Source organism: Erithacus rubecula (assembly GCF_903797595.1).
Source record: "Erithacus rubecula genome assembly, chromosome: 9".
Taxonomy (NCBI): domain Eukaryota; kingdom Metazoa; phylum Chordata; class Aves; order Passeriformes; family Muscicapidae; genus Erithacus; species Erithacus rubecula.
This window is the reverse complement of record NC_136660.1, coordinates 25,423,028-25,437,601: the sequence shown is the minus strand read 5'-3', so window position 1 is coordinate 25,437,601 and position 14,574 is coordinate 25,423,028. Positions and strand designations below refer to the sequence as shown.

Below are 14,574 nucleotides of genomic sequence, written 5' to 3'. Positions count from 1 at the left end.
CCAAATTAATCACTGGCTTTGCACCAGAAATATATATTTCTTCTTATGACAGGCTTGAAGAAGCCACTGAGCTTTTGCCCTCAGTTTCCTCCCCTTCATTACAGGACAAATATTGAAACGGACTCTCTTCTAAATTGTTCGGTAGTAAATTTCGCATGGTTCTGATGATCACGTAAGTAGACAGAGGATGTTGCTGTATCTGATATTGTCGGGAACAAAGATGTGAGTGAGCAAACCGCCTGGGGTTTGCAGGGCCAGGGGCCCGCGGTTCCCCACAGCACACACCTGCCGCCGCCCCTCGAGCCGAGACTGCCAGCGGCGTTCTGAGGGGACGGCGGAGCAAAGCGCCGCCCCCGCCCCGCCCCGGGCCCCGCCCCCTCAGCCGCGGCTCCGCCCCGCAGGGGCTGTGGGCGGGGCGGCCGCCACGTGACCCGCGGGCCGCGTGAGGCGCTGGCGGGCCGGTAGCTCACGTGACCGCTCTCGCGAGCGCCGGCGCGCGCCGGCCGAGGCCCCGCCCCCGCCCCCCCCCCCCCCCCCCCGGCTGCGGAAGGAGCCGGAGCGCAGCGGCCGCGGCCTGACGGGACCCCGAGCGGAGCCCCCGGCCCGGGCACGGCCCGCACCCCGCACCGCCGAGGTGAGACCGCCGGGAGCGCTCTGCCGGCCCCGCGGCTGAGCCCCTGCCCGCTCCGAGCGAGCCGCGGCTGCGCCGGGCCCGTCTCGGCCTGGCCTGGGCCTGGGCGCTGGCGCGGCCCTTCCCAGGCCCGGCTGTTCTCCCGCGCTGCTCCGCCCGGCCCGGGCCCGCGGGGAGCCCCGGGAGGGGCCGGTTCCCGGTGCCGCAGAGGGTTTGGGTGCTGAGCTGGCGGTGTGCGGCAGCCGGAGCGCACACGCTGCGCTGTGCGGGGTTTGCTGGGGACGTGCGTTCATTTCCTGAAGGGCCGCGAGTTGCGAGCCTTGCTGCAGGCCCCGCTGCTCGCTCGCTGTAAGCTGTGCCTCTACCCCGTGCACAGGCACGTGTTTAAACCTTCTGGTTTTCAAAAGTGTCTTGAGAGCAGCCGAAACTGTACAAAAATTAAATGAGGCGGTATCTATAGTCAAATTACTGAACAAATACTCGTAATTGAAACTTAATGAGCTGTTCATCTAACATATTAGTAACAGGGTTGTTTTGTTTTTTTGTTGCCGTTTCACCTCACTTGGACCACAAGGCGTGATTAAAAAGTAGCAAGGCTATTGTTTTGATGTGGGGTTTGTATGTGTGTGTGTTCCTTGTAGATGTCAGAAGACCTTGCTAAGCAGTTGGCCAGCTACAAAGCTCAGCTCCAGCAAGTCGAGGCTGCCTTATCTGGCAATGCAGACAATGAGGATTTACTGAAACTGAAGAAAGACTTACAGGTGAGAACTTGAGGGTAGGTGAAACATCAGGGTCTTTTACAAGTGTTAAATCTTTACTGCAACAAAAATAGACACTTGGTGGGTTAGTTATTTTCATTCCACATAGCCTGGTGTAGTCATGGTAGGCTTAGTTTGGAAAATCCCAAAGTATGTCCTATTTTAAATCTATTTTTTTTGGATAAGTAAAAAAGATTTAGTAATTTATACAACAAACTCTTTTACTATAAATTTTGGCCAGAGACTGAAAGATATGCCAGTGCTGTTTTTACTATGTGCTGGGTTTTAATTTTTTTTCCCTGAAGCATTTCTCCAAGTCATTATTTTTTGCTGCTTTTACTAATGCTGAAGCCTGATGGGTTTGGCTTACCATGATGATCTTACTGAGTTCTCAGATAACTTGATCCAGAACCTGCTTACTCATTAAATGCATTTGCAGTGTTAAAAGCTTTGGAGTGTAGTTCTGTATTCCTTGTGCATCTGAGTCTTGATTGTGTTTCTATATAAGAAAGGAAAAGAGTTGTGTTTTTCATTTGTCACAAGAACATATAGTATTCCTAACAGCTAAAACCCATTTCTGGTCCTTGGGATGTGGTTTAGTGACAGGAAGGCCACCAACCTAATTCTAAATGTGTGAGTGGTCTTGTAGATTCTTGTGCCTATAAAGCCACATTGGCATATAGCAAATCCCAGCAGTGCTGTTAAAATCTGTCATGAGAGTGCAAGATGCTGCTTCATTTCTGTTGTGGATTGCTTTAGCCATCAGGTGTAAAAATATATGAAACTACCCAGTGCAAGGTTTAGTGACCACTGCTCTGTGTAAAAATAACAGTAATAAAACCAAAACACAAGTAGTGCCTCTAAACAGTGATCTTTAGAATTCCTTTTAAACTGCAAAGGCTTTGTGCCCACAAGGCACTTTATAGATCATCTGAATGTGCTCTGTTGTACACTGTTAAAAGCATGTGTATATTTTTATATTTTTAAAATGCACAGCAAAACCCATATGGGATGATATTTCCGATACCAACACGACCTCGGCTTTGATATGCAGAGATCATTGATGTGAAAGGACAACTTGCAAACTTTTTAATAAAAGCTTTCTGCACAGAATGGGGAAGATCTTTACACTTTCGTCCCCAAAAGGTTTGCTATCCGTATGTTCCACCTTGAAAATGACATAATGTTTTGCAGACTTGATATATGCCAACTAAACAAACAACTAAAAGTGGGTTGGATGCGTCAGTGTCCCAGCGAAACCACTTTTTGTCTGTTCAGAAAGATGGTTACTATGTAATTGGAACATCTCTTTCCTGTTGTAAATACTGATGCATCTTGTATGCTTGGATTATTCTTGAGTAGCAAGATTAAATATTGGAAGAAATTGTTGGAAGTACTTAGCTTTTCACTTTTCTGTTCACCCAAGCATTTCTAGGACAGTGTCTGTTCACCCTAGAACCAAACTTACCTTTTCTAGGATTGATGGCAGCTGTCATCATCTGTAATTGGAGATGGGATCTGTGGGTGTTGTGCTCTGGAGTGTAGAGCTCTGCCTGGTTTTGTGAAGACCAGTTGGTCAGGAAAAATCTTGGCAAACTAAGTAATGTTCCCTGTGGTCACACCTTCTTATCACGGGGATGTGGCACCCACCAAGCCATGTTGTTCAACCTGTTTGGCTGTATTGAGCTGCTGTGGTAGTCCAAGTCCTGCTCAGAAATTTTCTTGGAATATGTTTGCTTCTCTTAAAGACTCAAGAATTGTCTCATGGCTTGCAGTAAAATTAATGCCTCTATCTTGTGAGCTGAGCAGTATGGTATGTGGATATCAGATGATTTTTACCAAAAGTTTAGTTATTTTAATAGCCTGGTGTGTAAAGGGGTTTTATTAAATTCAGAGGATTCTGGTAGACTTGTCTGAAACTATTCACATCCAAGTTCTAGAATAAGCCATCTCTGAGGCAAAATTAGTCAACAGTTTGGTATTGCAGGTAGTTGCAATACTTGAAACACTTGTTTTCAGGAGTGGCTTGTGGCTGATATGATGTATTTGATCTGCTGAGAGAGATACTTGTCCTAAGCCATGATGCCTCCTGGATTTGCAGAATACAGCTACCTGTATGTTGAGGAATAGTTTGGGATTTTGCACTTGGGGGAGAAAATTAGGCTAATGCTGTATGTTCTTAAATTAGGTAACTTGATAATCAAAATCTGTTGTGCTTCAGCTGTGATGTTAGGAAAATGGTGAGCTAAGTAGTAGAAGTAATTGTTCCTGTGCTCACAGTTGCTTCTGCTTGTGCTCACTGGAGTACTTATTAACCAGCAGCTCCTCCAAAGCAAAGAGCAAAACTTTAATTAGCTGCTGGAAATTCAGACATTAACATGCTGCAGCAGAAACAGACTGTTAGGCCATTGATGTATAGTTTATCAGATAAAAGTGCATGTAAGTTTATGTTGTATTAACTTACTTGGGAAGTGCTTACAGTCCTCTAGGTTCTTAAGGGATGATAAACAGCTCCTTTATGTGTTTTTCTGAGTCTTTGTATGCTCATAGCTGAATTCAGGTGTGAAATGGGGAGAAAAGTTCAGGCTTCACCAAGCCTCAGGTGATCACTGTCTGGAATTAAATGTTTACTTTTGTTAGGAGAGGGACGATGGCTCATGCTGAGGTACTCAAAGAACTGAAGAATTTTTCTTCTTTTGGGCCACCAAAGTTTCTTGAATTATACAGAAAATTTACATGGCCCTTTAGGTGCTGTTCTCCTTTGACTTTTAATACTAGTGAAAAAAGAGAAGTCTTGATTTCTTAGTCTTTAATGTAACACTTACAGGAAATTGGGAGAGGTTTTTGCAATCCACTGCTTGTAAATGAATAGTATGTAAAGGAAATGGGAAATTCTGTTACTTTGTTATCTTGGATTAGCAAGGGAAGGCCTGACCTGAAACCTCAGTCAGATAATTTAGAAAAAAACCAAGCACTTCTATCAAAATGACTTGAGGAAACCAGTTCTTTAGTGTGCATCTGGATGCTTTCTGACAAAATGAGAGGTCTTCACAGCTTGGAGGGTGCTCTGCCATCCTGATTCTGGATGCTACAGTTCAGCCAATGAGAGAAATGCTATTTAAAAATAATAGGTTTATTTTTGAAAATTTGAGGAGGGCATGGGCAGCTTTACAGCAGTACAGTGAGGACATACGTATTTTTATCTACAATTGCAATTAATGAGCTTAATTAAATTATTAAAAAACCCGAAGCAAGTGTAATTCACACATCATCAATGAATATAATACAATAACTTAAAAAAAATCAAACCAAAACCAGTAAGCTTGGGGTAAAAATATGCTTGGTAAGAGGAATTTGAAAAATTATTCTTTGTGGGTTTTTTGTCTTTTATAGGAAGTCATAGAGTTAACCAAAGATCTCCTTTCAACACAACCTTCGGAAACTCTTGCAAGTTCTGACAGTTCTGCCTCCGCCCTGCCCAGTCACTCATGGAAGGTTGGGGATAGGTGTATGGCCATATGGAGTGAGGATGGACAGTAAGTGTAGAAAACTTCTCTAACAGTTACATGCAATAGTTCAATGGTAAGAGACTTTCATTCAGTTTGAATTGACCAGGGTGACTAAAAGCAAAAAGAAATTGGGAAATTAAAGACTGTGGACTGTTTCTTAAAGGTGGGTATTTTAGGTAGCGGAGAGATGGGGGGTTATTTTGTAAAAATGCCCTTTTTGTCAGAACATTATAACAGTAGGGTAGCTTTTGTAAATTACCATTTGGTGATGTAATAATTGACAGACTGAAAGAATGGGTCAGTTAGGGACAGTCTTTTGTAAAGCTTTTGTGATGTGTAGTTCATAATTTGTCATTGCATTAGTATATATATATCACTGATTACTTTGAAGAAAAATTCTTGCTGTATCTCAGTTTGGGCCTCTAATTGGAAATTAATCTAAAAATTTTAATTGAACATGCTGGGTTTGGCTATAAAATAACTAACTGTGTAATTAAGTATAGAATTAATCAATATTTGGATTTGGTCTCCTATATACTAGCCTGTGTAGTTCTGGGAACCCAAGCAGATCATTCTGACTTCATGAACTTGGAAATAAACATTTAGAAGTTACTTTTCATGGTGCAAATGTATAACTGTTGCAGCTTTGAAAAAAAAGCAGGACCAATATTGCAATTGTTACCACTTAGAGAGAGGCTCTATTATTCTATGAACTTGCTTCTCTTAATGTAGTAACAATGTAAAGATTTTGGTATAGCTATTGATATCTTAAGTAGAATACTAATCTAAAAGTGAACAGTTCTTCTGTTTTAATTAGTAAAATGTTCTTGTGTTAGAACTTAAAAAATTACTCTCTTAGTCTTTGGTCACCTTTGGGTCATTCTTTTTGGTCTGATCCCTTGATTACAGGATGAGCTTGGGCAAGAGTGTGTCAGAGTGTTCGGGGAAGTGCATTTTATTTGACTTAATTGTTCTGCTTCTTTAAGAAAACCCTGCTTCTGTTGCAGTATTTATTAAGTGAGCAGTGTCTCATAAAGAGCCAGCCAGACTTTTTGGTTTTCATGTGTTTTCACCTAACTCAGCTCAAGATGTTGGCCCACTGAAAACACACGAGAAATTAATTCAGTAAATGTTAATTGGAATATTTTCTCTGAAGGCTTAATTTTTATTTTTCCCATTTTGAGGTCAGTTTGACCAAAGTGTTCCATAAATATGAATACACATAAATATGAAATGGACTGATTTCTGTGGAATTTTCAAAATTGCTGTTTAAATAAAAAAGAAAACTTTTAAGTTTTAAAGTGTTGAAGAGGGAATATTTTGAAAGCTTCAGTTTTTCTTAATTCTTTGTTCTATGGAGATAAAAATGGAACCAAAGCTTTGTGCTTCTGAGCTGACATTTTCTAAAACTCCTCAGTGAATTCTGTGAAAGCACTTTTTTTTTTTTAATGTCTCATGACTGGCCAGAACTAAAACCAAATCAGGATAGCTGATTAGATTGGCCCCAGCACTAATCATTAGTTGTGACAGCTGTGAGGGCATTGCTTGTTGAAGCTGAAGGTCAAATAAAGCAGATTCCAGTTTTTGTATCTGTGTCCCTTTGACTTTAAAACAATAATCTCTTGGTTTGATTTGTGTATTGCCCCTGGAAATGAAGGCTGGCATCTGCAAATTTTTCTCTTAGTGGCATTAGCTGGCTGATGTAGGTGTTGAAGGGCTGAGTATTAAAGCTTTACTCACATGCTTACAGCCATGATATCTTTACAGGTGTTACGAAGCTGAGATTGAAGAAATAGATGAGGAGAATGGAACAGCTGCAGTTACATTTGCTGGATATGGCAATGCTGAAGTCACACCTCTGTTCAATCTGAAGCCTGTGGAAGAGGGAAGGAAAGCAAAAGAGGACAGTGGCAACAAACCCATGTCCAAGTAAGTAATACACAGAAGTCTGAATGCTGTCAGTTGTCATTTGTTTTTTTCTTCTTCTCCCTCAGCTAGAAAAATTGGTTCATGAAATAGGTAGTTTATTGGTTTATTTTTATTTAAAATTTATATTTACTTAGTATCTTGCTGTGTCTAACACAGGAGGGTATTTATAAGGGCTGAAAACTTTTATTTTTGGCTTTGGAAGAAAAATAAGGTATGATTCTTCAGTGTTTGTTATAGTCAGTGATCCCTTCCCTAAAAGGTTGTTCTGAGGGTGCTGCATTGTGGCATAGCCACAACTCCTTCAACTTCTTTCTCTTCACTGAAGTAATCTTTATCCTTTTTCTTCCATCCCTGTTCAATAATTGGTAGCATCAGAGTCCTCCAAGAAGTTTGGGCTTTTCACTGCAATGGGTTATTTACATTTTCCAAACCTGAGATGCTTCTGAAATGTAGAAGTGCTGATAGGTTCCTTTTCACCCAGAAATGAACTGCACCCAGTCCCATGGGTTGCTGTGTTTGGCATGGGCTCCTCAGGTGTGCTGGTGACTTTTGTTATACCAGATAGATAAATAAATAAGGTAGTGTCTATTAATGGAAAGATTTGGTTTGGATTTTAGGTTTTTGGGATTTTTTTTTTTTTTTTTACCTCCTAGAAATGGTGAATATTTACAAGCTTTATTTCTGTAATTAACTTCTGGGAAGCTAATATGAGTTCTGTTTTACAGACAGATTTTTAGTTTGTTGCAGGAAGTGGCACAAACATAAAATGTGGCATTTGTTTTTTGTTTTTCTCCTTTTCTCCAGAAAAGAGATGATAGCCCAGCAACGAGAGTATAAAAAGAAGAAAGCTTTGAAAAAAGCCCAGAGAATTAAAGAACTTGAACAGGAAAGAGAAGACCAGAAAGTCAAGTGGCAACAGTTTAACAACAGAGCCTATTCTAAAAACAAAAAAGGCCAGGTTTGTTTACTTTTGTCAGTATGTGAGTAGTAACAGGACATAGACTTCTGTGCAGTACCTTGGGAGAAAGGACGTGGTTTTTAATGGGATGCAACATAGGAGTTTGGGTGTCTTTGATATTCTAAAGTGTGCATTTTTGTATTTTGTGCTCTTCAAATGCCTGGTTTTTTACTGGATTGTGTTGGAGGAGTGCTGCTCCTAAAAGGGTGAGCTTGCACTTGGCTGGGATAGCTGGGCTTGCATTAGTTGCCAGGTGTTTGTTGGAGCCAAGAACCTGAGGGCCCCTTTAAACCTCCAAGTCTGGCTTCTTGCTGTGTTTGTGACGTGCTGGGGACGTGCCCTGGAACAGCAAGTGTAGAGCAGAAAAGGTAGCAAGGACATTAAACCTTACTCCATTTCTATCCTGGCTTGACCAAGAGCTGCCAGACATAGTGGTAGAACTTCAGTCTTCCTTTTGAGAAATTATTAGAGAGAGGTGAATTTTATTCATTATTGGCCTGACCTGAGATCCTCAGTACCACAATCACATCCAGTACTGAGGTGCCAGAAGTTTCCAGCCCCATTGCTTCACTCAGTGACAAGGCATCACAGATGTGCCCATTTGTAGGGCAAAAGTTGAGAATCTTGTAGCACTTCAGATAGTATTGATTGCTTGTTTTTTCTTCTTTGTAAGGTCCAGCTAGTAATTATTCAGCAGTGTTGTTTTCTGTTTTATTTCCAGGTGAAAAGGAGTATTTTTGCCTCTCCTGAGAGCGTAACTGGCAAGGTTGGCGTTGGAACATGTGGAATTGCAGACAAACCCATGACACAGTATCAAGATACCTCTAAATATAATGTCAGGCATCTGATGCCTCAGTAACAGGTGAAAAAGGTGGAACTTCATCTCTGCAGGGCTTTACACTTACCTTTTTATCATTATATTTTTCTAAAAGTAAATTATTTGTTAGCACATAGTGAGTAGTCCATTTTGTCACCATCACTTTGGCTTTAGCTGATTTGAGCCTTAAATCTCCAGCTATTGATTTGAACCTCCCCAACCATTAAACTTTTTGTAGCAGGTAACTGCAGCATGAACTGCTGTTGCTTGTTACTTTCAAAGCAGTATTTGTTTGCAGCTTTGAATCTTTCATTCATACCAGTAGTGAAGGTCTTTTTTTTTCCTTTAAAAAAAGTGGTGGTATAAAAATGGCACCTTAAGAGCCTCCCTGGTTTCTGTAGTCACAGTGCTGTCTGTGACATGCTCAGTATTACAGAGCTGCTGCAGCTCTGGGAGAGAGCTTACATGTCACATGGAATTGCTAAGGAAGTTTAAATAACTCCCTTACAAATCCACTGCAGATTGATTTGTACAGCTGTAAATGAGGGCAGAACAGGGCTGATAGGATCTTTATTACAAATGATCACTTATGCTCTAGGAACAATTAATTTTGACTTAATTCCAGTCCAAATTTCTTGCGCTTGAATTTAAGCAGAGGAGATGCTGTTTCTTGTTGGTTGTTTTTCTGTTTTCATTTGTTTTAAAAATACTCATGAAGTTATAATAGGAAGTTAATGAAACGTAACCAGAAAACCATAGGACAAGGAACTGTATGTAAGAGTCCCTACCCATCCCCAGGGATAAGAGCTGGAGTGTCACTGGCTGTGCTGTGGAAAGGAGCTGTCCTGTCCTCCCCTGTAGATCTTGTAGGTGTTGGTACAGTCACAGCAGTGACAGCCTGTGCCTGGGCCCCATCCAGACAAGGAGAAGCATGACACAGCAGATACGAATGCCTAGAGCCCACTTAGGTGTGAGTGAGTAAAGGTTAGTTGGGAATTTCTGTCCTCACATAACTGACTAGCCCTAGTGTCCATTGTACATTCAGCTGTATTACAGTGCTGCTGAGCCCCTTCAGTTTTCTTCAGGAATCCACGTGTAAAAGCTCTTGCTTTTTTGTACTCTCTCTGTGATTTGCTTTCCTCCGTTCCTTGTCTCGCACTTACGGTAGTGATGCCACCTCTGAACCCGTAATGTGTTTAAAGAACTTAATGGGTAGCCCTGTATACAATGTAGATATTATTTTTGTAAAATCTAGGGCTGAGTTAATGGACAAGAGTACATCAGCTGTCTCCCCCATTAAATAAAATGTGTCTTGTCCATTAACCCTGACCATTATTTCCCTGTATATTATGTTAATGTAGCTCATTTTGTAATTTGTTAACTAGATCAGGTCACGTCAGCAATTGTTGATGCACTGATTGGTGGAAATGTCCATCAGTTACCTGAGTCACAACTCAAGCTAAACTCTACAAGCTGTAGTTTAGAATCCATACATAGAAAAAGGTTCTCCCTATAATGGGAGAAGGTGATTTTTATGAATACAAAGTGTGTTAATTTCAGTTTTGTATGTTTAACTTTTATTAAATAAAGTGTTTAAAATCTGCTGGATATATTTGGTGAAGTGCATTATTCATAGGGGGAGGATAAGGGTAAATCATCAGGACAGGGGTAAGTACAGCAGAATCTGCTATACAGAATGTAATATACAAAAGTGGCTCTGAAGTACAACACACTCACTGCAAGATGAAGTAGGTGTTGCTTCATTTCTCATCTTCACTGGTAGCAGGGGCATTAAATTTGCTTTTGCATAGAAAACAAGAATAAAATAATCTGCTTTTAAGAAAGGGAATTTGTACTGCAGCCTGCAGCAGTGACATTAACTAGGTGACAGTCGTGCCACACTGACAGCTCAGTGCTGAGGAAGGTCACCTGTTGTCTTTCACAGGTGGCTGTGATACAGGTCCCTTTCACTTATCCAAAAGAAGCATCTTGAAGTCAGAGCTAACACATGCTAAAGCAGGCAGAACTGGAGTTTTCAGGAAACCTATTCTGAACTCCACCTGGTTTTTTTAATAGAAAATAAAAACAAGGCTCAATCCATGCACTTGACATGCACTTCATCTGCTTATCTTTAATGTAATAAATACAATCAATAGACCATCCCAGGGCTATTTATTTGTTCAGGAGCCCTGGAGAGCAGTAGGGTGAATCATCAGAACACAAGGGGTGTGTGAGCCTTCCGTGCAAAGGACAGTCCAGCCCAAGTCGTTTTAGCTGAACCTTTAAGAAAAATTAGCAACATTTGTACCTATTTGAGGATTTTACTGTCACCTCTTGTAACAGGAACTGCCTTGTGAGCTTTGCTGTAACTCTTCTGTTGGGCACTGCAAAGAAGTACTGAAAGAATCTTGATTGGCTTTTTCCTGAAACACTTTACCTGGAATAAGTGAAACAATGAGATCACTGTGCCTAGGGTGCTCTGATTATTGCACATCAGGGGGTTTTATGCTCTTGCCTCAGCTGCAGGATGGGTGAATCATTGTAATCTGGCTTTGGAACACAGCTTTAGCAAAGTGGCTTGAGAAATTAATGTAATAAAAATAAACAGTGAGCGAAGCAATGTTGGTAATTGCCAAAAGACAAGAACTTATTATTACAAATTCTGAGTTGACCTGAAATGTGGCTGATGGTGTTTCAGTTGGTTGGGGCTTTTTTTACAATTTATTTTCCAGTTTTATTAACTGGTCTACACAGCACGAAGCCTGAGAACTCATGCTCTGCATTGGGCCTTTGCACACAAATTACCTACCCCAGTGCCAACAAATCCTGCAATAGGCAGAGAGCACTTAAAAACACTGAAATGACAGGGAAAGTTACTGTAAAAATAGAGTCAAACCCCCAAGCTATAAAAATGGAAGAGATATTTGTCAGAGAACACAGATTTGTGCCTGTCTAAGGGTACTGTGCAAAATGACCTGTATGGGCTGCCTGTTTCTTCAACCATTTCCTATAGGGCTTTACTTTTATCTAATACAACCTCAATACTGTGCAAATTGAAACCCATTGTGGAAATTAAACCTTTATAAACCAGTATAAACCTGACTCAGATCTTGGATTGCCCCAGTCAGTTAGAAGTCTCAACAGTAGCAAATTGAAATTCTCATGGTCGTGGCAATCCATTTCTCTTTTGTCTCCACTAAAGCTGCTGTCCCTTATTTATGCAGCTGCTTGGTCTCACAGCTCTGTAAATACAAAAAAGTACTTCACCTGAGAGGACTGCAGTTCAGTAGTGGAGATGTTCAGAAGGCAAAACCCACAGCAGACTTCTGTGCTTCCCCTTGAGGTTCTGCTCACCTGCAGCAGCTGTGGCAGGGTCTTGGGAAACAACCACTCTCTTGTAACAGTTATGTGGAGAGAAAACATTCCTGGGCCAGGCCCAAGAGAAGGATTGCTGCCGGGCAGCTGGTGCTGCTCTCTGTGTTGCAATTTGTCCAGTCTTTATCAGAGCTCTAAAAACCTTCACTTACTTAGATGGTAAAGTAAGGAGGGACATTTGCATTGGGATGATGGTGCCACCTACCCAAGTCAGCTCGGTCTGGAGCTGAAGGCTCTGCTACATAAAAGCACTTTCATTGTTTTCTTCTTAAAGCAACATTGTTTTCTTCCTAAAGCAATTCCCTTTCTAGCTGAACTCACCTCGCAATGACTCCCTGCTCTGCAGAGAAGTGCAAAGCCTTCCCACAGTGAGTGCTGACTGGAAAAGTCTTGCTCTCACCTAGACTGAAAGGTGCTGTTACTTCCCAAAGAGACATTATCCATGAGAAATGAGTGATGCTGCATTTTACACATTACCTGTCTGACTGACCTGCTGAAACTGGTATTTCCTGGGGCCATGGATACTATTTCGTACAGTTATCCACCACTCTGGGATAGGAAAGAGATTTTGTATTTCCCCATCAAACCTTCCAGGAGGAGATCCAAAACAATTGTTTTGATAAATATTTTTGAAAGAGGATTAAATGGAAAGAATTTCCTAACCTTAGCTGAATGGAGCATTAGCAAGAGCACTGGTAGCCCAAGTCAAGGCCTAGGCCTGTGTATATTTTGACTAGTAACCACAATATTAAAACCACCATAAAATGCTTTAAATCCCTTCATGGTTAATTTTGCTTTGCTGCAACATCCCTCAAGATCAAAATCAATACTTGCATGAAACTATATCCTTGCTGTATTAAAATAAAGCTTCATCACATGTCTGCAGCACAGCAGTCTGCAAGATGTTGGATGACTTGCTAAAGGCCAAACTACCCAGCTCACCCCACTACTTGCTCCAGGCCTCACTGGGGTACTACAAACCAAGGAACTGATTTTTTTCCAGTGTAATAAAAATAAATTACTACCCACAGCTTTTAAAGCATGGTTAATGTTGAAGATCTTTCCCAAAAGAAATGACATTTTACACTTTTGACCTGCACCAGCCAGGCCAGCAGCCTGTGTGACTCAAGTGTTCAGCTGTACAAGGCCACACCTCGAAGGACACATCCACCCTTCTCAGAGGCTGCTCAGCAATCCCTGAGCTGGCATTTTTGAAGGGATCTCAATAGATGCATGTTGTGAGACAACTTTAGTTTTAGCAGCACCCCTCCACAGAAGGTATTAGGCACCACAGCCACAGTACCAATTCCCACAGACTCCCTGTTCCTGCCTCTGCCTAACAACTAAACAGATCAGTCCTCTTTGCAGGAGGAAATGAACAGAGAAGCAGAGGTCAGAGGTGGTGTATTATTGCCAGTTAAACAACCTGCCTTTCAGTAAAAGAAAACATTGCCTTTGCAGACACCACTCTCCTGTATTCATCCTCCCAAAGGTCACTCAGATTTGTTGGCACATTTCAAGATGACAGCACATCAGTGTTTTCTAGGTATTTTGTGCAGACTGGGGAACAGAGGGGCAGAAGGACACACTCCTCTTCCCTGAGGGTAGCACAGGACAATTCAGAGATGGCATTGCTGATGCAGAGGACTTTCAGTTACTATCAAGTCACGGAATTTCTCACTCTCCGGACCATTTGTCTATGGGAGAAAGCTCCAGGAAAAAAGTAGCACTTTATTCTACTTTTACATAATTTTTCATTATTATCATCTCTCTAATCTCAGAACAAAGTCCTGCTTTTTACCATTCTCTTCCAGGAACTGACCCTGATTTCTCTCTCTAATGATGCGTGTTTGGTGTCAGAAAAAATACCACAAGAAAAGCTTTTGATCCTGGGTGGAAAGGAAGCAGAATGACTATCTCCAGTTAGAGCACTCACTGGATCTTGCTTCCACCAAAGCCAAATGTTTCATCCATTCCAACAGGGCAATACAAACAGGGAACAGCAAGTACAAGAGAAGCAGAAAAGCAGGAGACTGAAGCTCACAAGCAGAGGCAACAAACAAGCAAACAAACAGACAAAAAGAAAACACAATCACAAACCCCAGAAAATGATAAGTCTGTCTAGTTAACCCCCTTTCTATTGACCTACAGATTTCTTGAGACAGATGTGAGACCACCTTCGTCACTGACATGCTGCTAATGGAATGGACATTAAAATGACCTTCAAGTGACAACTTGCCACAGGATAACCGTGACAAATGCAGCCAGATAGTCATCTCCACCTTGTCTGCAGACACGAGATGACACTCCATAATACACTTGTGTCAAAAGAAGGAAAATGCTGGATGGTCTTTTTAATGGGTTTGTCTGTAGTAAAGAGACCCACTGGGGATCTAATTTACAGAGGGAAGACTTGACAGAATGAGCTTATGAGCGAGCTGTGTGTGTGTGTGTGCTCACTACATGCCTCAGGAAAGTGCATCCAATTCTGCTTTTACAGGAAGAGCCACCATATTCTTGTAAAATTATAGCAACTTCTCTAAAAATTGGTCATCTTGAACACTGCAGAGTGAGAGACCAGACCACTGAAGGGAGAT

The 14,574-nt window shown here is 41.6% G+C and overlaps 1 protein-coding gene across 1 annotated transcript; it reads left to right on the top strand.

The window, feature by feature from the left end:
* The first annotated feature begins 478 nt into the window (after positions 1–478).
* On the top strand, positions 479–10,210 carry SMNDC1 (survival motor neuron domain containing 1). Its single transcript, XM_079313084.1, has 6 exons — positions 479–634; positions 1,273–1,392; positions 4,783–4,925; positions 6,666–6,827; positions 7,632–7,785; positions 8,507–10,210. The coding sequence occupies exons 2-6, from the start codon at positions 1,273–1,275 to the stop codon at positions 8,642–8,644; spliced, it is 717 nt and encodes a 238-aa protein (XP_079169210.1). The 5' UTR covers positions 479–634; the 3' UTR covers positions 8,645–10,210.
* Positions 10,211–14,574: the final 4,364 nt, after the last annotated feature.